General features: G+C 39.0%; 1 protein-coding gene across 2 annotated transcripts in view; it reads left to right on the top strand.

Annotated features, from left to right (window-relative positions):
- The first annotated feature begins 778 nt into the window (after window positions 1-778).
- The window catches only part of RECA3 (RECA homolog 3), a 62,212-nt gene continuing 37,310 nt past the window's right edge, over window positions 779-25,680 (top strand). Inside the window, exons 1-4 of one of the 2 annotated variants that reach the window (XM_010271349.3) lie at window positions 779-1,208; window positions 9,227-9,283; window positions 9,847-10,081; window positions 14,616-14,703. In XM_010271349.3, coding sequence (XP_010269651.1) covers window positions 1,159-1,208; window positions 9,227-9,283; window positions 9,847-10,081; window positions 14,616-14,703 — 430 coding nt within the window. In that variant the 5' untranslated portion in view covers window positions 779-1,158. Of the gene's footprint in view, window positions 1,209-9,226; window positions 9,288-9,846; window positions 10,082-14,615; window positions 14,704-25,680 lie in introns of both variants that reach the window. The other variant, XM_010271348.3, reaches the window with a different exon arrangement.

Raw genomic sequence — 25,680 nt, 5'->3', positions numbered from 1 at the left:
TAAATTTTGTTTATATGAATAAAAAAATTTTATAGCATTAGTTCTTATAGTATTCCTAGAAACTTTTTATATTGTGGATTTACAGAACTACGCAACCATTTTTCTAGCTTTGGATTTTCAGCTAACATAAATGGTTGTTTTGCATGTACAATATACTTTGCAAGTTCTTGTCTCTTTTTTTCTTGTGAATATCTAAAAGTACCAAACTAGTCCCCCTCCCAATCAGTGTTTGGGTTGTTTCTCTCCCTTCATCTTCCTCTTGCTCATGTGTAAGTAGATGTCTGCTCAAATGACCCGTACCACCCTTACTACAATAACTAAAGTCTTTCTTACATGTTTGGCAAATGGCCCTTTTCCCCTTCCCCTCAATATCCTTTACTTTGAAAATTTTCCAAACCGGGCTATTCAGCTTAGAAGCCCTCCTTTTTCCTATAGTACTACTTACTACTGGGGGTGAGAGTTTCACTTCCATCGACATCAGTGCTAACACTAATGACTATATTTCTGAGCGGGCTGAGCGTGGCCTGTTACAGGCCCGGTGGGCTGTGCTTTGTGTCGTGCCGCGGGCTAGGCCGTGCCATGCTGGCCCATGGGCCTCAAACCCCCGGCCCAGCACGGCATGGACCTCCGTGCCGGGCCTGGCACGGCCCGGTCCGATTTATACCTCTAAGGGGGGAGTGACCTATGGGAGAATGCCGTAATGCCATTCCATCAGGGATGGGATTCCAATTCCGTCAATCAGACCCCTATTCCCGCAAACCAAACGAATCCTTAGTTTTCCCGGTACCATGTCTTTCAAGTCCGACTCGCGATGGCTCGCCAAGTTTTGCCAACGCGGTACCAATATTGCAGCGCTGCAGTGGTTGGTGGGCGACACTTTGTGACGAGAGCACTCTGTCTCACTGTAAACCCCTTTCTGCTCTCTGTTCGTTCGGCCACTTCACAGTCTCACTGTAAACCCTTTCTGTTCGTTCGGCAAGTTCAGCGCACAAGATAAAACAGAGGAAATGGCGCTAAAGCAGGCAGAATTAAATCCTGGGGAATCCAATCTCCTTCTTCAGAACTGAAACGTAGTTTTACAGTGAGTAACTCATTCAATGAGGGCCGTCAACTTCCCATCTTTTGTTTCTTCTACATTTCTTCGTTGCCCTCGTTTGCATGGACTGGAAAGGATTTCGGTGTCCTCCCTTCTCTGCCATATCCGACAGGTTTGAACGTCTATATCATGTTCTATTTTTTTTCCACTTTCGAATTTCTCTCTCGTGGGTTTTTGGTATTGCTTATTGGTTTTTGTGTTCCAGTTCTGCTTCTGTTTTTTACGGTGGTCAATTGACTGTTTGATAATCAGGGGCTTGGACTGTTCCTTGTCTCTGATGATAATTACCAACAGAGTAATTTCAAGTTTCTCCCCTAATTTTTGTATCGAATAATCTTCTTAGGAAAGTAGAGATTATTGGTGATAGAAAGGCTGAAAGCAATTTGAAAATCTGCTGCAATCTAGAGTAATGACATGGAAGATCGTTCAGTCAGCAGTTAATGGAACATTTTTTTTTTTAAATATGATTAGAGGTTAGAAGGAATCAAATTGCAGTACAAAAGGTTTGGAAAAGCAGAACTCAATCATGGACATAATTATTTTAAATATGAATAATTTAGGAGAACCGTGGCTCCCTAAGTAACAGGTCAGATCCTTCTCATTCTAATACCACAAAAAAAAAAAATGATCCTGCTCATTCAGCAAATATTCAACAATTTGAAATTCTGGATATCCTTCCTTTCCTTAGCTTTCCTACATTTCCCTTCTAAAGCAGTGGTGAAAAATATTCAACTTCAGCTTGCATTGTTAGCAATTAAAAATTTAACTGGTTGAAACTGGAATAATAGAGGGTGCTCACTCCAAGGTCCTATAAACCTCAAAAATTCAAATCGCCCACTCTAGAATGTTCCTAGCAAGTTAAAAATACCTGTGAATGAGAATAGATTCCACTTAATAATGCTGAACAAACAATATCTTTGATTATTCTTGATTTTTGGGAAGAAGCTTCAAGACATATTGAGATTTTAGACCAACTAACTTTCAATTTTATTCTCCATAAATTATCTAAAACTAGACAAACTGTGATAAGTTCATCAGTTTCTTTAATACTCCACCAATTATTAACAGATAGACTAGGAACTTACACCCCAAAGCATTGTGGGGCTAGCCCAAAACAAGTTGGCACTAAAATTAGAGAGGGACAAGTGGTGGGCATTTGCTCCTTGATTCACCGAAACTTATTCTGTCACTTCCTACCTCCATTGAAATTTGTTGATGTCTCGATCTTTCATAGATTTTCAGCAAAAATCTCTAGAATACCTTCCTAGAAATCAAAAGAAATTCTGAAAAGTTATCCAAGAATCTAATAAAATAACCAATCCAAGAATGAAGGTACTATTCATAGTAAATCTTAGACTTACCATAAATAGTAAAATCTCATAATTACAATTTATAGTTAAATTGTGATGTGCTATTTATATTAAAAAGATATGCTAGTAGGAATACAATAGAAAGCTGATATTGGGAGTTGATCAAACTAATGAGATGACAAAAATCCTAAAATGTCAGTTGATAAACAAAAAACTGGGTTAAAGAAGACAAAATGGTAGCAGAAGAAAGAATAGATTCTCAAGACACATAAAGAATCTAATAAAATGTCTTCATCATCTTTAGAGACTTCCTCTGGTTGCTTTGGTGCCATTTTGTTGAGAATATGAATAAGGAAAAGGAGAAGAGAAAAGAAGAGGAGAGAACAAGGAGGGGGAGAAGGATAAGAAAAAATTAGAACTGGAGAAGGATGACTCTGATTTGGTGGAAGACAGACAAGTAACTTGTAGGCTTGAAGGAGAACCTATAGGGGGACAACAACAGGTGGAAGAGGATCAAGTGAAGATCATAGCTAACAAATTGGGGCTTAACATTGAGAAATCCAAGGAGATACCAAATAAAAAAATTACAAGGAAAACTGGGGGTGGAAAAAGAAAGAAAAAATTGAATGAAGTGGAAAAACTAATTAATGATGTTGAAGGGGACAAAGAATTCAGTGCTAGAGGGTGGAGAAGAAAGGGAGGTCTTTAGGAAAGAGGGCTTCGGGGTTTTTAAAATAAGTGTAGTGAAAATTATTAGTTGGAATGTCAAGGGTCTAGGAAGTGCTACAAAAAGAAGAATGATCAGCATAGTTGTCAAGGTGACGCAGATGATAAAAAAAAAAGGTTGTCAAGCCAACTAGGCGCTTTTCAAAGAATGCCTCGCCCAAACGCCAACTATGTTAGGCACATGCTTAGGGGGCTGAAGCAAATATATACTATATAAATATTTATTAAATAAAAAATAAAAAACATATAATATTTTATTGGTTGTTTTAGTTTTTATAATAGAACCTATTGCATGTTATCATGCTTTTGTTTTGAGGAAAGTAAAAACAAAAGTAATCTTCGAGGGTTTCACTTTGACAATAGAACATTGACAATAGAATCGAACTGAGGAAGAGGAGAGAACAATAGCCTTCCATCGTTCCCACACAGTCCTCTAAAGTCAAGGTGAGTTAGTTTTGTTCTCTGTTTCCTGGTTTAAAACAGTAGTTATGCTCCATTTTTCTCTTCCTTTTTGTATCTTTTGTCCAAGTTTTTGAATCATTTCATTGGACTAAAACAGGGGCTCTGCCCCCTTCTTTTGTTCTTAAATTTCCTGCTTGTTTTCATCTTTTTTTTTTTTTTTCTCATTATTGGTGTCTGAAACAGGGGCATAACAGGGGCTCCGCCCCTTCTTTTATTCTTCATATATTTCTTTTATTTTAGTATTTTTTTCACCAGATTTTCTGGGTCTAGAACAGGGGCTCTGCCCCCTTCTCTTGTTCTTAATTTCTTGCATTTTTTTTCAGCTTTTTTATTGTTCTCATCATTTGTTTCTGAAATAGGGGCTCTTTCAAGTTCTAACTTCTAACTTGTAAGTTGCGACTCTAATATATTGTTTTGCCTACTTGAAACAACACTGCAAGAAATACAAGTACAAAAGTAAGTGCAGAATATGTAAAACCAAAAAAACTAGTTCAAAAGGGGTAGAAATCCATCAGCAAGCCTTATTTTTAAATTCCATTGCGTAGGTGAGGGCTAGGCGCCTGGGCGCCCCATGATCGCCTAGCCTCACCTTGGCGTCTTGAAAACTATGATGATCAGGGAACTGTTGAAGAAAGAAAAGCCAAACATAGTTATGATTCAGGAATCTAGGGTTTAGGAGGTTGATAGGAAGTGGATTAGGAGTTTTTGGGGAGAAAGAAGATGTCAATGGAGCTTTGCACCAGCCTGGGGTGCATTAGGTGGAATAATAGCAGTCTGGAAGGAAGATATGTTTTGTTCTGAAGAGCTAGTGGGAAGTTTTTCTGTCTCGATAAAGTTGAAAAACAATCAGGATGGATTTGATTGGGTCCTTACCAATGTTTATGGACCAAATTCTTGTAGAGAAAGGAATGTGTTGTGGGAAGAATTAGCAGATATTAGAGGCTTATGGGTGGCCTTTGGTGTTTAGGAGGTGATTATAATGTGATCAGATTTGTGGGTGAATCAACTGGAGGAAGACAGAGGATCACTTCAAGTATGTGGAAATTTAACAATTTTATAGGGGCCTTTGAATTAATAGATATCCCACTAGGGCAGTCTTGTTTTACTTGGTCCAATAAGGTTAATCCTATTTGTTCCAGACTGGATAGATTTTTTTTTTTGTCTCCTGACTACGAAGAACATTGGGTTGGTCTTAAGGGGAAGTCTCTACCCAAAATCACATCAGATCATTGGCCAATCTGTTTGTTCTAGAGGTCTAGTGAGGGGGCCCTATTCCTTTTAGGTTTGAGAACATGTGTCTCACCCACCCAGAGAGTGGTGGGTTTCCCAAAGTCCACAACCTATTTGGGATGGACAAAAGTTTTTGAGGAAATTACAAAGGCTGAAAGGGGAGATTAAAGAGTGGAGGATCTTGAAAGAGAAAGAAGATGGTCTCTAAAGGAGTTAGAGGATCTTTTGTTGAGAGAGGCGATTAGTTGGAAGCAAAAGTCAAGGGAGAAATGGATTAAGGAGGGTGATGGAAACACAAAGTTTTTCCTTTTCTAACTGCAATGGGAAGGTCAAGGTCAGACTGTGAGACATTAGGCTCAATACTAGTAGGAGAAGGAAGTTCAGGGTTGCTTTCAGAATTACCTGGAACTGGGTGATTAGATTGTTGTGGACATTCAGCCTTAGGAGTATTCTGCACCTTATAAACCACTGTTGCCAGGATTGCTGGAGAGAAACAGGGAGAGGAGGAGGTGGAGCATGAACACTGTTACTACAAGAGGGAGATGAACCAGGAATGTCCATAGAAGGAGGAACAAGAAAACAAAAAGGAGTCCGATCTTCACAAACACTCTTCCCTTGAAGAGAAGGATGAGTGGACTGAAAATATGGAGTAGACTCAAGGAATGTAACATCCCTAGATACATACCTTCGTCCAAGGTGGGGATCGAAGCACTTGTACCCCTTTTGGACTAAAGAGTAGCCCAAAAATATGCACTTGATAGATATAGGGTTAAGTTTCAGGCAAGGACTCATGCCATGAACAAAGCAGCTACAAACAAAGACTCTGAGAAGAAGATTGAAAATAGGATCCTTAGGAAACAAAAGTTGATAAGGGGATTGAAGAGAAAGGGATCATGAAGGAGGCTTATTAATTAGATATACTGCTGCTTCAACTGCATCTCCCCAAAATCGAGTTGGTACATCTGGAAGAGTAGGCCTCTAGCCACTTCAACAACATGTTTGTTTTTCCTCTTTGCTATACCATTTTGTTGCGGAGTATGAGAACATGAGCTTTGATGAATTGCTCCCTTTTCTTCAAGGAAGAATAGCAGATGCTTTTCAAAATACTCCTTAGCATTGTTAGACCGTAGTATCTTGATGTGCTTTTCAAATTGTTTTTCCACCATCTTGAAGAAGTTTTGAACAATGGTAGGAACTTCATCTCTACTCTTCATCAGGTATAGCCAAGTATATTTATAGTCATCAATGAACAATATAAAATATTTATAGCCGCCCATACAAGGAATAGAGTATGGGCCCTAAACATCAGTGTGTATCAAATTGAAAGCAATACCACTCCTATTACTTTGTTTTTGATAAGCAAAAGAGAATTTTATTTGAAATTAGGGTTAAAATAAGGTTTTACAACTTTGTGTATGGGATTAATGCTCCCACACTATTACAAATTTCTGTCTCACTTTACATTACAACCCAAAACAATTGTTGCCTCAAAGCCCCTTGTTTAGCAAGATAATCAGCTAGCCCATTTGCACTCCTTCTAACTCATTTGAATTCAGCCTCTACCTCCCTTGCAACCTTTTCCACTTCCCTTATCACTTGTTTGAAGGTCCATAGAATACTTCTATTATTTTTAGCCCAAGAAATGATCACCTTGGAATCCCCTTCAACCTCAATATGCCTCATTCCTAGTTGCTTAGCTATTTTCAGCCCTTGTAGCAATGCCATTAACTCAACTTTTAGAGAGTTGCCCATGCCAGTCGGTCTAGAAAACAAAGGTAATATTCTCCTTTTAGAGTACCACTCCTTCTATTACTTGCAAGATATATAGTTCTACATTGTTTTGAGAGATGACAGACTTTACGTTGCATACCCAAACTAGACACAGGCTGACACAAGTTTGGAAACTTAATGGACTTAAAAGACACATGACCGAGGCGACAATTCCATAACTTCAAAAGACTCAAATTTTCATCTTGATTTGACTCAGGGAAAGATCATGAGTAAGATTAACTTCCCCTAGACCAAAGATTGGGGTTTGAGATCTATTAGCTACAGTGATTTTTCCTTCTCCTGGAGCCAATTTATAAGAGGTAAAGTGGGAAGGCATACCGGTTATATGTGCACTAGCTCCAAAGTCCACAATCCAAGAGCTATAGTAGAAGATTGACAAGTGTAGTACCTATTTTTGCAAAAGCATTGGAAGGATTACTAGAACCATAGAGGCAGAGGGCCCAAACTTCTCAAGTTGAGTCAATAGAATCTTGAGCTTCTTCGTCACATAAGAGGAATCATGTGTGGGAGCCTGTGCATTAGGAGGGCATTCAGCTCCAAAAGTAGCAAGATGAGGATTACCCTTCTTTGTTGTTTTAAACTTGTTAGGCTTCAAATGTGGATTCACTTTCCAACACCTGTCCTTCATATGTTTCAACCTCTTGTAGTAATCACATACCACATCATCTCGGCTTTTCATTAGTACCATGTCTGTTTGTACTCGGCTTAGACCTTGAGGACATGTAGGCAGAATGATCCATCATTGACGAGTAAAATCATACTACTATTCAATCCATCCAAGAAGTCAAACACTCGGTTCTTCTCAATATACTTCCGATACTGCTCACTGTTGTCAAGGCAAGTTCTCCAAATGGCTACTGTCCTCTCCCCCTGACGCATATTATAGGTTTTCCTTCGGAGTTGATAGACTTGAACTATATTTTTTGCCTAATTGTATGTGGTTGTGACATGATCCCAAATATCCTTGACAATGGAGAGGAACATGTAATTGTGGGCAATATGTGGCTGCATTAAACACACTAACCATGACATAACGAAGGAATTATCCTGTTCCCATCTAGTAAGTTTGGGGTCATTAGCTTTTGGTTTCCCTTCTCTACCAGTAATAAATCCCAGCTTACCCCTATCTTCGATAGTAAACTTGGCTGATTGAGACCACACTAGGAAGATGGTTCCATCAAGTTTTATAGTGGTTATCATACCACTAGAGTCGTCAACATTACCCGGAAGCACTCTGGAAACAGTTTGTAACTCCTTAGGCAAATTCATTTGAGTTGAGTAGGCCTTTTAATAGTTCTATAGCACTCCAACAACCAACCGACACACACAGGACCCACAAAAAATGGGAAACACTCGGTTGGAGTCCAATGGGAGGCCCAAAACTGATTTGCCAGCAATATATGAGGGAAAAAAGACCTCTTGAAGAAAGATTAGAGGTCAAAAAAATGTGGAACCACTTCCCATACCGTTAACGAACAAGGTTCAAGCATGCATTGAACTCAGACAAGGAGGGAAAAATCCAAACACTGAACCAGTAATTTTCTGTAATTTCTGATTGTAAAACCTGGGAAAAATCGTAGACACATCAAGGAGTTCAAAGAGCAAGGGAACTAAATATCAGTTGGCTGATATTGGAAGGCGATTTAAAGGTGGTGATTAGCAGGTTGAAGAAAGAGGACAGTGGTTTGTGGAGCTACAATAATGAAAAGAAAAAATTTTTATGGCTGTGTAGGTGCATTGAGATACAATACAGCTGGGTGAAGAGGACCGCTAATTCTTTTGCAGATGGGTTGGCCAAGCAAGGGGTGAATAGGGAGTCTATCTTTTGGGCTATTTTTTAATTTCCTTTCATTGTAATTTGCTAATGGGGAGCTAAGGCTTTTTATCTCCCCCTTATTGTATCTAAAGCCTCATAAATTTTCTCTTAATTAATAAAGTCTGTTATTGATAAAAAAAAAGAACCATACCAAAATAACCCTAACATCAAGGTGTACCGGAGTAGATCAGTTTCAAGGGTTGCTGCTGCTACCTGTATGAACTGCTGATGTCATCCGGCGGTGGTCTGACATCAGCAGGTCTCCTTGAGTTTGGGAGTTAACAGAGAAATCTAGTCCAAGATTTCTTCCCACTCTGATACCAAGTTGTCGAGTGTAGGAAGAAGTTATGAGAGAGGGTGTGTGTTACTGTTACACCCAAAACATTTCATTATATACTCAGATAGAAATTATAGCCATGTCCCTATAAGGGCACCCAAAATACAAATAATTGAAAAGACAAAAATAACCCTAAGCCAAATGCATATTCTCAACATAGTTAACTCATTATTAATATTTTTTTTGATCAATGATGTGGTTGATTTGTTAAAAATTCGGCCTACTGATTGAGTTTTCAAGGCATGGTTTGACTTTTTCTATCAGATGCTCCAATTTTTCATGTTTGTTGTTTGTAATTGAGGAATTGTGGTGTGATACCCTCTCTCTCTCTCTCTCTTAATTAACAGTTCATCTGGTGGATTGATCAAAACTTACAAGTTCTGGTTTGTGTCATTTCTGTTTTATCTTTTCACAGTAGTTGGTTTATTTTATAATATTGCTCTTAATTTGCATTTCAGAATGAGAGAAGTCATCTGGTGGATTCCATGGAGATGCATACCAGTAACCTTTCTTCTGTAGGTAACAATCGAATTAGCAATTTTCTGTAGTGTTCATATTGTTCTTTTTTTCTACTTTCCACCTTCGTAACCCTTGATTGATTTTATGACTAGAAGGTGATTATTCTAATTTATTAAAGCACCTTCATAACCCTTCAGTCAGAGACATATTGTTGGTTTTGGAATATATTTTAATTAGCTTGGCGTTTGGATCTTTCGTTTGGTAAGTTTGAGAATCACTCTTATCTCCATTAAATAGATTTTCTTTTTTATTTACTACAAAAAAAAACTCAAATATACCATGAAATGGTTCCCTTCTATAATTAGATTTTGGAGCCAGTGGAACTGCATATTAATGCCATTTAGTGCAAGAGTGATTCTCAAACCATATGCAATTTCAACATGGTCTCTTTCTTTATTAAGCCTATTACTTATCTTAAAGGCTTAAAACCATCCGTTTCCTTTGACAAGTTGTTTTCTAGCCTGCTTTCAAAAAAAAAAAAAAAAAAAAAAGAACTTACTGGTGTTATAGCAGTTGGTGGTTGTATCATAAATGCCTTTTGGTCTAACATATACAAAAGTGCTATCTTTGTTTCAGTTGAATTTTCTGAGTATGGATGTGATGAACCTCATGATGATGACAAAGCAATGGAGAAGGATGCTGCATTACGTTCAGCTCTCTTTCGGCTTGCTGGCGATTTTGATAAAGAATCTATGTTGTCAATGCAGCGCTTTTTTGGTTCACGATATGCACCAACCATATCTACAGGTTCTTTAAAGCTTGATTTGGCTCTTGGGATTGGAGGATTGCCAAAGGTATTAGCTGGCAAGATCAAATGCTTAGAATTCTTATTATACGTGTATCTGTTAATCTTTTATCCAATTTGTCTTTAATATCTATTATTTCATGGAGTTTCTTTATCTATATAGTATAATTGTCTATTTTGTTTCTAATACAGTTTCTTGCCAAATGGTGTATTTTATCCATAAAAATGTGTATTATATTTGTATACAGTTTCTTGTCTTTAATGCGATTTAGGAATTCCATGTGGGAATTTATGCATCTTTTCTATATCTTTTTCTTTTCCCTTTTTGCTTTCTTTTCCTATAGGACATGATTCTTAAATATATAGTCAAACCAGTGTGCACAATATTATTAAAAGAGCATTTAAAAGTTGTACTTAGCCAGATAGTTCTCCCTCATCTCTTATGAAAATAATTTCCTCTTGCATGAGCAAACTTGGGTCCTTACATTGGGTGAAACAATTCCCTCAGTTTTGTGCTCCTTTTCCACCCACCTTAGCAATAAAGGGGACTTCTTATTCAGTATTTCCTATATGAGCAATTCCTCTTGTCATTGCTAAAGTCTTTGATTTTTTTTTTCTTTTTCTGTGAAGGTAAGGTATTGTATTAATTATGTAAACAAAATGAGATGCATCTTTAAGCCTCGTACATCCCATGAGCACGTCTATACACCTTGTTAGCAAGAAATTAACAAGAAAGAAGGATATCTCTATCAAAAGATCTATCAATGCCCAACCCCCTGAAATCCTCATGAACAGCTAACCAAGAACAAAGCCTTTCTTTAATCCTGTTCAGCAACACATCACTTTCAGCATAATTGTTTTCAAAAAGACAAATTCTCCTTTTCTCCCATATGGTCCAAAAAAAAACAGCCGTGGAGGTATTGTAATATAGAGTTAGATGCTGTAGGGTAGAATTGTCATTTTGTTTTATGTTCTGTTTTTAACGATCTCACTGTAATACTAACACTAATGAGGGCACCACCAGCCATCTTTTTGAGCTCTAAACATTTGAACCATTCTTCTCTTGTTTCTTTTCTCTCTTCTGTCCTTGTCCTCTACTTATTTTTTCATTGGATTATATGGTATCAGAGCAGGAATGTTGACCAGATTCACCTTCTTTCTATTTTCTATTCCTGATTGCCTCTGTTTTTGATTGGGAAGAACTTTTCAAAAAGCCCAGGTTGGTCTGAAGCCCTTTTCTCTTTCTTTAATTCTTTATTGTTCCTTGATCCTGGGGCCAAGAGAATTGTTCTTTGAGGTGATCAGTGGGTGTTGATGGAGGTTTAAAGGTTCTTTCAAAACTTCCTATGTTCTTTGTGGGGATCATATGACCTGTGAGAAGCAGGAGTGCATGCCGACTGCTTGTATGAATGCAAATAAAATTTCTGATTATTGTAAATGTGTGAGAGAGGTCCTGATTTTCTGTGGAGTGTGTTATTTCTCTCTTGAGTTGGTTTTTTAGTTCAAACAGTGGAATACAGGTCTGTCTAGGCATTGGACTTTGAACATCAACTGAAAGACCCTTGTGTGAAGTTATTAGTCACTCCAGAAGTGTTTTTTTTCCTTTTTTTTTTTCCGGTGAGAAAGTGCTACTGTCTTAGGTGTTTTTGTAGCTAGCATCAGGTGGGACCTCCTTTTTACAGTGATCAGTCTTCTACAAAATGTCTATACAGGATTCAGCAACATCAGGGGTTACTTCTTCCTCATCCATGGGTGGTGACAGTATGGACAGCTTGAATTTCTCCATTTTCTAAGTTGCATATTACTAGGAGGGGTAAGGCTGATTATCTTATTGTGAAGGTTAAAGAAGAAGCAAAAGAATGTACTGTAGAGTGTTGAGGATTTTTGTGTAGATTTATGAATTAATTTTGTTGATTATTTGTTTAGCATTTTTGTGCCTTATTTAAGTTCTTTATGGAGTTTTTGTGTTTAGCTGCCATGTCTGATGACTATCTCATTCTTTTCTCTACTCTTTCTCATCTTCTTCTCTCTTCTCACAAAACCTCTTCTTTTCTTTATCTTTTTCTACATTTTTTTTTTATTTCTGCAGATTTCTACTTGGTATCAGAGTAGGGTTTGAGCTTTTCTTTGTGCTCCCATCATGCATCCATAGATCAGCTGACTGCATGATGTATTAGAGGGCTCATCGAAGACCTCAAAAGTGCCCAATTTTGGGATTTTTTGGGGGGGACCTAGAACCCTTTATAGCAGATCTAGGGTTGATCACCAAAATCAAGAAGAGCTAGAGAAGAGGTAAGAATCCTGATTGCAGTAGGACTCTTCGGGCTTGTTTGTTTGCTCAGAAGTCTGACATCTGAAAATGCAATAATTACATTAAGAGGTATATTGGTATTGGTGGACTTTTCTTTCCTCTGAACTCTGAATGCAGAGAATGTTGTTCTCAATTCTGAATTCTGAATTAAAATGATCAAATATCCGTTTTGATCCCATATATGAGAGCTTTTGTTTTTCTTTTTGGGGGTATCATTGGAAAACAAAAAGTTGTATGGTTGCACTTTAAGAAATAAGAGATAAGAGGAAACGAACACCCATTTTTCTCTTAAAGTCAAAAGGTTCCTCTTAAGAGATAAGAGTTAAGAAGAAACGAACAAGCCCTTCATTATTGACCTGGGAAGGGGTTCTCTAGATTTTTTGGAGTTTTTGGTGAATTTTGAATGGGGCGGTTCAAGTTCCAGTGATTTTTGAGGTCTTTGGAGGGAGTGAAAGCCTTTTCTCTTGTTTCTACCTGCTCCTATGGTGACAAGAATCTTGGTGGGACCGTGGGAAGAGGTTTCTGTGTACCAAAAGGGTGTTTGAGGCCTCTAAAGTAGATAAATTCATTCTTTCTCACTTACAATTGTTTTTCTAATCTATTATGAGAATTATGGAGGGCTGGAGCACTGAGTAGACTTCAACCAGTGACATGGGACTGGGCAGAGCAAGCTTTGGAGAATCTTTTGGACATGGGCTTATTACCACAATTAAGTTAGATGGTACAAACTATCTAGAGTGCGCATAATCAACCAAGATGACTATTGGAGCTCATAGGAAACTAGGATATCTTACTGGGGATGAGAAAAAACCTAATACAGATTCCTCCTAGTGGGTACAAGAGAATTACATGGTGATGTTTTAGTTGTGTAATTCAATGTTACCACAAATTGGTAAGAATTTTTTGTGGACTAATACAACAAAGGAGATTTGGGATGGAGTGATTGAGACCTATTCCCAAAAATAGAATGTAGCCAGAGCTTATCAGTTGAGGAACCAGGTGATTAATACAAAATAAGGAGATAAGCCTTTTGCTATGTATTTCTCCATTCTGAAAACACTTTGGCAGGAGATCACTTGGAAATTGTGCTTTGGGAGAGTACGAAGGATGTAACAACCTATCAAAAGTTGGTAGATAAGAATAGGGCCTTTGAGTTCTTGGCTGGATTGAACCAAGAATTTGATATTGCTAGGCAACACATCCTTTCTAGAGAGAGTGCAACTCTTTCTCAAGCTTATGAATTTGTGTTTGGAGAGGAGAGGAGGAATGCCATGTTGAGACAATCTGGAGTTCACTAGTAGAGACACTCATTGAATTGAATCATAAGATAAGTGTAGAAGAGGGTGAGCCTCTTGAAGACAAAGCCATGTACCAACGACTGGTGGGAAAGCTCTAACAACAATAACTTCAAGTACAATTTTTTTCAAAATTCACCTTAAGATTGAACATTTGCTCAAAGAGTTGTATAGCCAATTTCAAGTTTCTAATCCAACTCAAGTTCCCACCTTCACAGAATAAGATTGTATCATTTGCAAATTGCAAGTGGGTAAGTGGTATCTCCTCCCTTCCTATTCTCCACCCTCTTAAAATTTGCAATCAAGGTAAACAAGAAAGGGGAAAGTGGGTCTCCTTGTCTTATTCCACTATTCCATTTACTAACACAGAGTAGTGACAACTCCTAACACATTCCAAGACCCATTTGCACCATCTGTCCCCAAAACCAAAGTTGAACAACACTTCCATCAGAAAGGACCAATCAACCAAGTCATAAGCCTTTTCTAGATCCAGTTTACATACCACTCTTTTTTAGTCTTTTTGAAATTCTCCACACTCTCGTTTGCAATTAAGATTTGATAAAATATCTCTCCCCTTCACAAAATCTCCTTGGTTAGGTGCAACAATAGTAGGGAGGACTTGCTTGATCATGAGAGACAACACATTTGCAATTATCTACTGCTTACCAAGCTAATTTGATCAGAATCTCTGTCTGTCTGTCTACCTGTTCTCTGGGTTTATATCTTTGCAAACCTGTTTTTCTTATTAGTGAAATTCCATACTTTTATCGTTGTCAAAAATATCTATTGTAGTATGCTATTTATTGCTATCAAGGAAATATGATATTCTATTGCATACAATAGGAATCTTATTGTGCCTCAAATTCAATTGTTTTAGTGGCATTTCTTGGCTCAGTATTTCCACGTTACTTGGTCCAATAAAGAATCTAAAGGCTTGTTTATGTTGATCTTGATCTATGAAAAAATGTTGACTTCAGGGAAGAATTGTTGAAATTTATGGACAAGAAGCGTCTGGGAAAACAACCCTTGCTCTTCATATTATCAAAGAAGCTCAAAAGCGAGGAGGTATTTATTTTATTTAACTATAAGTAGTCTCCCTTTCCCTTTTCATATTATTTTTTTTCTCCTGTGAAAAAGAAATGGTTAAGTGTTTGTATTTGTTATTGTGAATTTTAGTTTGACTTTTTCTCGTCTTTGCATCTTCCTTTTCTTCATTAGTTGCTAAAAATTTCTGGTAGATTGAATTGTTTCAGAGCCTCCCTTTGAATTGAACTTGACTTTGATTTTTATGTTTTGGTTAACTACAAATTTTGATTCTTTCATCCTCTTAGCAGCAAGAAGAAAATAAGTGTACCGCCTTCAATCATTATTTGTTTTTAGTGGTACCAATTTGACTTTCTGCCCATAAAGATGTATATATTCCAAATTTCCAGGTGAATGGTCTTCTGATTGAATTCTCATGGTGTGCCTAAAAGAATTCTATTGAATACACCTCACACAAGATTGAATACTTGTTGTTGAACAAGAGAAGAGAAGAGAAAGAGAGGAGAGGCGAGAGGACTGAGAGCCCAAAGAAATACTGCAGGCGTGTGTAGTATATTATTATTTATACTAGGCTGGTCGTACAACATGAAATATGAAGAAATTAGAAAAGTACCCTTGGAATGGTGTAGCCCTTTTGTAAAGATGTTTGCAAGTTGGTTCTCAGAGCTGACATAGGGAGTACATACTTCACCTATGATGACTTTCTCTCTGATAAAATGCTTGTTAACTTTGATGTGCTTTGTTCTATCATGTAGCACTGGGTTAGCAATAATGTTTATAGTTGCTTTGTTATCACAGAATAGAGTTATAGGCTTGTCCACTAGGAAACCCAACTCACTCAACAGATTCTTTATCCACATACCTTCAGCTACCCCGTGAGCCATTGCACGATATTCAGCTTCAGCATTGGATCTAGCCACCACATTTTGTTTTTTACTCCTCCATGTAACAAGGTTCCTTCCTATAAAGGTGTAGTAGCCACTAGTAAACTTTCTGTCACTTTGAGATCCAGCCCAATCTGCATCTATATAAACTTCAACTTTCAAATGCTCGTGCCTTTGAAATAACAAGCCAGCACCAGGAAACTTTTTTAGATATCGGAGGATTCTTTCTGCCACTTCAAGATGAGTGGACCTAGGTGCATGCATGAATTGACTGAGGACACCAACAACATAAGCAATGTCTGGGAAAGTCATAGAAAGATATTCAACTGGCTTCACTCCCATCTTTCCAGTGTCCTAAAACAAATCTAGGACATATTTCCTTTGGGAAATGAAGATACCCCTTTTTGATCGGGCAACTTCAATTCCAAGGAAGTATCTGGGAGGTCCTAGATCCTTCACTTCAAACTGAGTGGCAAGAAACCCTTCAACCTCTGGATTTCATCCTTCTAGTCACCAGTAACAATTATGTCATCCACATTTACTATTAAAGCAACCATTTTACCTTCTCCTCTTTTCACAAATAGTGTGTGATCTGATTGACATTGCTTGTATCCTTTCTGCTGAACCGCAACATGGAATCTACTGAACCAAGCTCTTGATGATTGTTTCAACCCGTATAAACACTTCTTCAACTTGCACACTTTCTGTTCATTGCCTTGAGCTAGGAAACCAAGGGGTTGAATCATTTTAACTTCATCTTCAAGATCACCATTCAAGAATGCATTCTTGATGTCAAGCTGATGTAGATCCCAATCCAGATTAGCAGTAAGAGAGAATAAAACTGTAGTGGAGTTCATCTTAGCAATAGGGGCAAAAGTTTCTGTATAATCAACTCCGTACACTTGAGTAAACTCCTTTGCCACTAAGCAAGCTTTATACCTCTCCACCGTTCCATCAGCCCTATGCTTGACAGTGAACACCCATTTACATTCAACTGGATCCTTTCCCTTAGGAAGATCTACAAGTTCCCATGTGCCATTTTTATGAAGGGCATTAATTTCTTCTTTCATGGCATCTGTCCATTCAGGTACTGAAAGAGCTTTTGCCACATTCTTGGGGATAGGGACACTGTCAATAGAGGTAAGGAAAGCACGAAATGAGGGTGAAATGTTCTCATAGGAAACAAAGTTGGAAATGGGATGTTTAGTGGTGCACAATCTAACACCTTTCCTGTGAGCAATAGGAAGGTTAAGGTCATTAGCAACAGAGGTATCAATTTCAATAGAATCAGGAACAACATTGGGAGCCAAGTTACCTAAGTGGGTATGATCCTCCCCCGAGGAGTTTGATGGCACTGGAGGTACAACTTCTAGATTCTCCACATCTCTTGAATTTGGTTGGCCTTTGCGATGACGAACGAAGACATGAAAAGGCGGAGAATCAGGAAGAGAAGGGAGCTGAATTAGTTTCTCCTCATGCCTACACTCCCCCTGAGGAGAAATAGGAAAGAAAGGCTCATCCTCAAAGAAAGAAACATCCATGGAGACATAGAATTTCCGAGAAACAGGATCAAAACAACGGTATCCCTTTTGAGTGAAGGAGTAACCAAGGAATATGCAAGGAATAGCACGAGAATCCAATTTCCCACGGGTGGGAGACAGATTTTGGACAAAGCACCGACAACCAAATACACGAGGAGGAATGGGAAGAAGGGGGGCCTTAGGAAAGAGAAGCTGATGTGGGGCTTTGTACTCTAACCAACGAGAGGGCATACGGTTAATGAGGTAGGTAGAACAAAGAACAGCCTCAAGCCAAAAACATTTGGGGACATTCATATGGAGTAGTAAACCCCGAGCCACTTCAAGGAGATGTCGGTTCTTCCGTTCAGCCACACCATTTTCTTGTGGTGTTCGGGCACAAGAGCTATAGTAAAGTGAACCACGCGAAGCAAAGAACTCCGTGAGATCACTATGAAAAAACTCTTTCGCATTGTCTGACTGAAAAATTTGGATTTCAGTCTAAAATTGAGTGAAGACCATCCGCTGAAAATCTTGGATAATTTTTGGTACTTTCTCCCTGGTTCGCATAGGATATACCCAAGTATATCTAGAATAATCATCAATGGAGGTAATAAAATACTTGTAACCACTCTCAGATGGTAAAGTAACAGGGCCTCATACATCAGAATGAACAATGTGAAAAGGAAATTCAGATTTACTATTTTTTTGAAGAAAATGAGTTCTACAATGTTTACTTAACTGACACGTTTGACAAGAGAAATCTGAAACGGACATTGACTTAAACAGTTCTGGAAACACAATTTTTAAAGACTCAAAAGACAAATGACCAAGGCGACAATGCCATAAATAAACTTGATTCTTACAGGATTGACTCATAGACTCTGTAACATGAAGACCAACCTTATTCTCCAGCATATAAAGTCTATCAACCATATGTCCCCTACCAATCGTCCTCCCCGAGGCCAGATCCTAAATCACACAATGAGAAGGGAAAAAGGTCATTGAGCAGTTTAAGGAATTAGTAACACTACTAACAGAGAATAAATTAATGGGAAATTTTGGAACATGTAGAACATCAGAGAGGGTAAGGCCAAGGGGAAGAGAGATGGTTCCTTGACCAGCTATGGAAGTGTATGATCCATCAGCTAGTCTCACCTTGTCTCTTCCAAAAGAAGGTGATAGTTTTGAAAGTAAGAGGACATACCAGTCATGTGTTTTGACGCTCCAGAATCAATGATCCATGGAGAGGCAAGGGTGTGAGAAGCAACATGGAAAGCTGTGGTAGAGTTACCTGATGTAGATGCAAATGAGGTTGAGGGAGGAGCATCCATCTGACGAGTTGCTCTACCATAGAGCTCTAAATGGTCACGGAAGGAATTCATAATATCCTCCCTCGGGTCAGATCCAGAGAGATGTGTCTGAGTCACAGTAGGGATGGAGGGCTGATTCTCCCGAGTAGCTTCGTTGGCCATGTTGTATTTCTTTGTACCTTGCTGTCCGGACCTTTTATTCACATCTGAACCTTGCTTCTTATTCAAATCTTGAGCCCATTTTGGTTTCCCATGAAGATCCCAATAGGTATCTCTGGTGTGTCGGGGTTTCTGACAATGAGTGCACCACAATTTGTTTTTATTTTCTGTTTTTTTCTGGGGATCTCCTTTCCTGGAAGAAGATCCCACACTAGTAGAGACACCCCCTTTTGCTGCCAACACAACTGCATCCCCGCCAGGGCTGTTCATCAAATTCCTTCTGCTCTCTTCAGATTGTACAAGAGCATAAACTTCCTGAGCTGATGGAAGATCCTTAGAACTGAGAATCTGTACTCTGATAGATTCATACATAGGATTCAGACCATGTAAGAAGGCAAACACTCTTTGCTGGGAGACAAGTTTCTTGTACAGTTTTGCATCCTCGTCACACTTCCAATCCACATTCTGGTAATGGTCCAACTCCTTCTAGACAGAAGTCAAGTCAGAGTAGTATACTGATAAACACCTCTCCCCCTGTCTACAAGTAGACGATTCTGCCTGCAGTTGATAGATCTTGGCATAGTGTTGCAGTTCTGAATATGTAGATTTTGCTTGTTCCCAGATCTCATTGCAGTTTCAGCCCACATGAAATTCTTCCTTATTTGAGGTTGCATGGAGACCAAGAGCCAAGACATAACCATACTGTTCTCCTAATTCCATCTATCATATTCAGCACTCCCAGAGTGTGGTTCTTTAATTCTCCCATTAATATAGCCTATCTTCCCCCTTGCAGTGATGTATAACTTGATCCCTCTTGACCACTCTAGGTAATTTAAACCATCAAGAGGGACAACAGCCATAGGAAAGGATAGGACACCACCCCCACTCATTCCATTCAGCATTGAAGAAACTCCAGATGTGGCTGAATCTTCACCACTCATGATTTCTGGTTTAAAAAACAGCACCCAAAGGAGCACTGCCTCACAGAGTTGTTATAGAAGGCACCAGGCACTTCCTGACTTTCAGTCCACTAAAAAGACTGCTATTGCAGCACACAAACAGGTCCTTATGACCTACGGTTTCACAGGGATCCAAGAACAAACACTGCTGTTGCAGCACGTAAACAGGTCTGTATGACCTATGGTTTTACAGGAATTCAAAAGACAAACACTGCTGTTGCAGCACATAAACAGGTCTGTATGACCTACGGTTTTACAGATATCATACGACCCCACAACAGAATGCAATCTAACCCAATCGGCAGACCTGGTACAGTGCCAACTTCAGGGCAGACGAACGGTCAATGAGATCAAAGTAAAAGAAAGAGCTACTTCAGTCCATCAACAGGGTAGCCGAACAGCAGTAACAAAAAAAAAAACTCAGTCGAATATTAGGGCATCAACAGTCCATCAATGGGTGCAAAGAAACACAAAAAGAAACTTCAGTTGAATACCAGGGCACCCGACTGTAGATGAACAGTAGATAATACCTTCTTGAACATCAGATGATAGCCTCTCTATAAACCAGAGCTTTCTCTACGCTGGAAGATGAAAAGCCAGGCAGACTTCTTCTTGCTTAAGGTTGAACAGCAGATGGATACAGCTGGGAGATGAAGAGACTGGCTGCTCGACATTGGAAGATGAACAAATCAGATTTGCTTGACATCACCCTTCAGGTCTGGACGACTAGCTCTGATACCATGTTGAACAAGAGAAGAGAAGAGAGGAGAGGTGAGAGGACCGAGAGCCCAAAGAAATACTGCAGGCGTGCGCAGTATGTTATTATTTATACTAGGCTGGTCGTACAACATAAAATATGAAGAAATTACAAAAGTACCCTTGTGGTACTAAACATGTGTACAGCAACATCTGTCAACACTTGTAACTATGCTATCTCCAACCTATTTGAAAGCACCACCATGGCACCATGTATTGACAATTTATGGTGACATCTTCTCTGTTCTTTGACCATGCAATTTCACATAGATCTGGATTTCTTCAGTCACCAAGTCCCTTTAACCATGCTATCTTTAATGAAATTGGAGCACTTGAGCTAATACTGAATCACATAATTTCTGTCCATGTTATAGCATGAATAGAAGATGTTTAATAGCTACTCATCACCAAGAGCTTCTTCTTCTTCTTTTTATTGTTTTTTTATTTTCCAAGCATAACATGTCTCACTACCAAAACTAGTAAATTTCCAAGTTTCAATAATCATATATTATCTTTGTACTCTTCAAAATTGGTCAAGTCTTCAATATATGTGTTGAAGTTTGACCTGCCATAGAATTCTGTCTTGTTCGTTGACTGTAGAGTAAAGTAGACAGCAAGAAGTAGGAGAGGAAAGAAGAAAAGAGAGAAGAGAGAAAGGCTGGTTCGAATTAGGGAAAAAAGTTAATCCCTTGATTCGGCCAGACCTGTTATTATATTATTAACTTATTGGAAAAGACTTGAGTGCCCTTCTTTAAGTAAGAGGCACTCGAACTAATATAACAGTACACATCAGCATTCTCAACAAGTACAAAGACTGAAATACCCCTTCACTAACACCACTAACACTCCCCCTCAAGCTGGTGAGTATATATCATATAATCCCAGCTTGTTACATATGTAGTCCACTCTCCCCCGACTCAAGCCTTTTGTAAACAAGTCTGCCCACTGGTTTCCCGTACTAACATATGCAGTTTCTATCACCCCATTCAGCATCTTCTCTCTCACAAAATGACAGTCAACTTCGATGTGCTTGGTTCTTTCATGAAACACTGGATTGGAAGAGATATGAACCGCTGCCTGATTGTCACAATAGAGCTTCATTGGAGTACTGATGTCATAGCAAGGGTAACAGATTGTGATACAGGGTCTAGGTCAACATTACCAACACCACAAATAGATGACGTGGAGCCATTAGCAAGCGTAACAGATTGTGATGTTGAGCAATGAGTGAGAGATGAAAACACACCAGGGGTTGGGTGTGGATGCCAAACAAGCCATACCTGAGTGTGCAAAGGAAGCTGTGTTCTGCTGCGACTTGGATTGAACAAACCTCTCATACTCATCACGAGGAGCACTCACCATCTCCTTGCCTGGACCATCTGAGGGAGTAGAAGGCATCGGGTCAGTTGACCGTTTCTCCTGTGTAGAGCTGAAACTGGTGTCACTAGTCATGGCATGGTTGGCCCACGTCGAGAAAGGACCATGTAAGTCATAGCAGTAGTTAATGGTATGTCCATCCAAACCACAGTGAGTACACTTCCGTGGACCCGAGCCACGTCCTCTACCACGAGCTCCCCCTGAATCTCTGCCTCCAGTACGACCACCACCACGGATATGTGTAGATCCACCACTACCACTCCTGCCAGGCTGGGTTCCTCGAGTCCCACTTCTGCCACCTCGGCCTCTTGACACTGCAAATGCTGATTTATCGGAGACATTAGAGTCCATAGATCCAATGGAAGCCCTCCGAAGACGAGCAAACACCTCCTCTAAAGATGGAAGAGCAGATCCCCCTAGTATCTGGGCTCGTACAGGTTCATACTCAGACTTCAGCCCCACCAGAAACCGTGTCACATCAAGCTGCTCTCGCTGTTGCTGTTGAACTTTGACATCTGAAGTGAGAGGATGATAGACATTTAACTCATTACGGATATTCCTCACATTGGCATAGTACTCCTCAAGGCTCTGATTTCCCTGTTGCAGATTGAAGTATTCCTGATACAGTCGATATACCCTAGTGGTATTATCCTGACCTGAATACAGTTTCTTAGCATGATCCCACACCTCTTTGGCTGTGTCAAGAAAAATGAAGTTCACACTGATTTTGGGTTCCATACTGTTCCACAACCATGTAATGATCTGTGCATCTTCCTGTTCCCAGTCTTCATACTCCTGAGAATTAGCGGGGGGTTTCTCCTCTCTTATATGCTTCACTTTCTTCTTCGCCTTCAGAAAAACCTCTACAGACTTGGCCCAAGGGACATAATTCTCTCCATTCAGTTTAATGGAGGTCATTTGGACATTCAGGTAGTCAGTAGATATCATGACACTAGGTTTACTATCACTGTTATCTTCCATTGCCGAACTCCCTTAATTCTGAGCACTGAGTTAGGAGCACTACACACTGCACACTACACACAGACACTTCACCGAAATCTGCACACTGATTTCAACAGCTGAGAACTGCAACACCACAAACCCTACTCACCGAAATCTGTACACTGATTTCAGCAGTATTAAATGCTAAAAACTACAACACCACAACCCCTACTCACCGAGGTCTACACACTGATTTCAGCGATATCAAAAGCTGAAAACCACACTTGTAACACCACCAACATTAATCCACAACTATAGGGAGCTTCACCATTCAGTAGACACTATTGCCATTCGAATCACACACAAACCAGAATAAACCCTAGCATAAACCCTAGCATACTGCAATCTGAAAACCCATCATGCGAACTGTACTACACCTCTCATGTATTCCAAAAAAAAATATATAAAAAAAACTTTACCTCATCGCCTGAAGGCCAACCATACGAAGGGCTGAGACACCACTGCACCACACGTACCAGCCCTAACTAGGGCTTAGAAACCACAGCAACCAATCACCAACGACACAATCGGAGGCATAGAGACCTCCTAGGGAAGAGGGCGATCACTCCTTTTCAGCCCTTTTCCCAGTCTCCAACTCACAACTGAGAACCCCAAGTGAAACCCTAATTCAAATGCGCAGAAGGCAGAATTCTAGCAAGTCTGATTTGGTGAACCTAGCTCTGATACCATGTTGAAGTTTGACCTGCCATAGAATTCTGTCTTGTTCGTTGACTGTAGAGTAAAGTAGACAGCAAGAAGTAGGAGAGGAAAGAAGAAAAGAGAGAAGAGAGAAAGGCTGGTTCGAATTAGGGAAAAAAGTTAATCCCTTGATTCGGCCAGACCTGTTATTATATTATTAACTTATTGGAAAAGACTTGAGTGCCCTTCTTTAAGTAAGAGGCACTCGAACTAATATAACAGTACACATCAGCATTCTCAACAAGTACAAAGACTGAAATACCCCTTCACTAACACCACTAACAATATGCAACATCATCAAATTGTTCTCCTTCCACTTGGTGGCTGGTTTCAACAATTGAGAGATTTATTGCTGTATATTCCCCACTTATAACAGTTATATTGGTGCACTGATTTTAATGCATCTATATCAATCTGTGTGAAAAGTTCTCTAATCAGGGAAGATTACCTATGATATAGGGCTGCAAATATATAGAATTTAATCTAATTTGAATTTGATTTGTTTAACTTGAATACAGATATTCTTTTAGCCATATATCAAATCAAATTTGAATGTAAGACCTGTTTATTAATTGGATCGAATTTGGGTATTTCTTTAGAACTAAATGGGATTTGTGATTTAAATAAAATTATTTTTTCTTTTTATGGTATATATATCTTTTGGTTTTATATTTAATTTTGTAAATTTATGCTAATTTTATATGCATTTATTGGTGTATTAATCAAACCGGGTTCGGGTGCACCCACCCTCAGGTGTGCTGAACCTTTTTGACTTTAACTTCTTCTGACAACCAAGGAAAAGGGGCAGGGTAATGTGGAGAATAACAAGAGCTGCCATCCTATGGTCAATTTGGGAAGAGAAAAACAATAGGATCTTCTTAGGGCAAGAAAAATCCAAGGAAGCACTTGTGGAGGTTGTCGCCATCAAGGTTATGCACTGGCTGAAAGTACATTATCTCTTCAAGGATTTCTCCTCAGCGGACTTAATTAGAAATTGGAGTGTTATAGCTATATCCTTGCCTTCCTCCCCTGTGGTACAAGATTGTTGCGTACCACCGCCTTAGCATAATTTTCAAGGCGCCCAGGCGAGGCTAGGCGACTGGGGGGCGCCTAGTGGCCTAGTCGCCTAGGCATCGCCTAGGCAATGAATTTTTTTATGTTAAAAAATAGATCCTTGGGTAGTTCCCTAGGTGCCATAACCATATTTCTTTAATAATTATTCATGGTTTTCATAAGAAAAGTATAAATTTCATATTAAAGTATAGAAAATCAACATATTCATGAGAAGAAAAGGAAGAAGGAAAATAAAATTAAAAAAATATAGGGGCTGAACCCTTATTTTTGTTATAGGAAAAGAAGAAAATAAAAAGTATTGGTAGAAGAAGAAGAAGAAGAAGAAGAAGAAGAAGAAGAAGAAGAAGAAGAATATATGGAAGAGGAAAATGTGCTGATTAGATAAAATTTTTAGTTCTTCCTTACTTATTGGTTCAGGTTTTTAAGTCTTTAAGGGTTCAATACAGCATTTAGCAATGTTTGTGTTGATTAAACCCTAATAGATAAGAAAATAATAGAAAGAAATTAGTATATAAACACACAAAATGATTATTTTAATAATGTCTATTTTATAATTATAATCTCAAAAAATTGTGAATAAAAAAGTATTTTATAGTAGGAAGTAGAAAACTGTTAGGCGATTGGGCGAGGCGAGCCTCAAAGGGCACCTTGTCACCTAGGCATCGCCTTGACAACTATGCGCCTCAGTTCAAGGTGAAGCTAAACTTTGATGGAAGCTCCTTGGGTAATTTAGGTCCGTTGGGAGTTGGGGGTGTACAGAAATGAGGAAGGAAAAGTCTTGGCCCTTTACTTGGGCCCAATTGGGGTGGGAGATTCATTAAGGGCAGAAGTAATGGCCTTACTTCAAGGTTTGAAATTGGCGAAACAATGGGGCATGCAGCAATTAGAAGTGGAAGGAGACTCCAAGCTGGTAATAGGGTGGATGCAAACTGGAAACCTGGGAATGTGGTCTCTTAGACAGCCTCTAAGAGAGATTATTAGCTTAGCAAGGGAGAATGGGGTGCACTTTAATTGGGTAAGAAGGTCAGCAAGTGGAATGGCTGACACTTTAGCTAAGCAAGGGGTTACTAGGGAGGCTTTGTTTTGGGCCTGTTTGTAAGTTTTTGATTTTCTTTTTCCATCCTTTTTATGGGTGGTAAGCCTATAATCTTTTTAATTATCTAATGAAAGTTACCGTTTCCTATCAAAAAAAAAAAAAAAAACAGGGTATCCAGATATGCAAAAAAATTGAACTTGAATCTATGTTTTACATATCTAT

This window comes from Nelumbo nucifera, chromosome 2 (genome assembly GCF_055504915.1).
Source record: "Nelumbo nucifera cultivar China Antique chromosome 2, China Antique-T2T, whole genome shotgun sequence".
NCBI classification, from domain to species: domain Eukaryota; kingdom Viridiplantae; phylum Streptophyta; class Magnoliopsida; order Proteales; family Nelumbonaceae; genus Nelumbo; species Nelumbo nucifera.
This window is presented reverse-complemented; position numbering and strand designations above follow the sequence as displayed.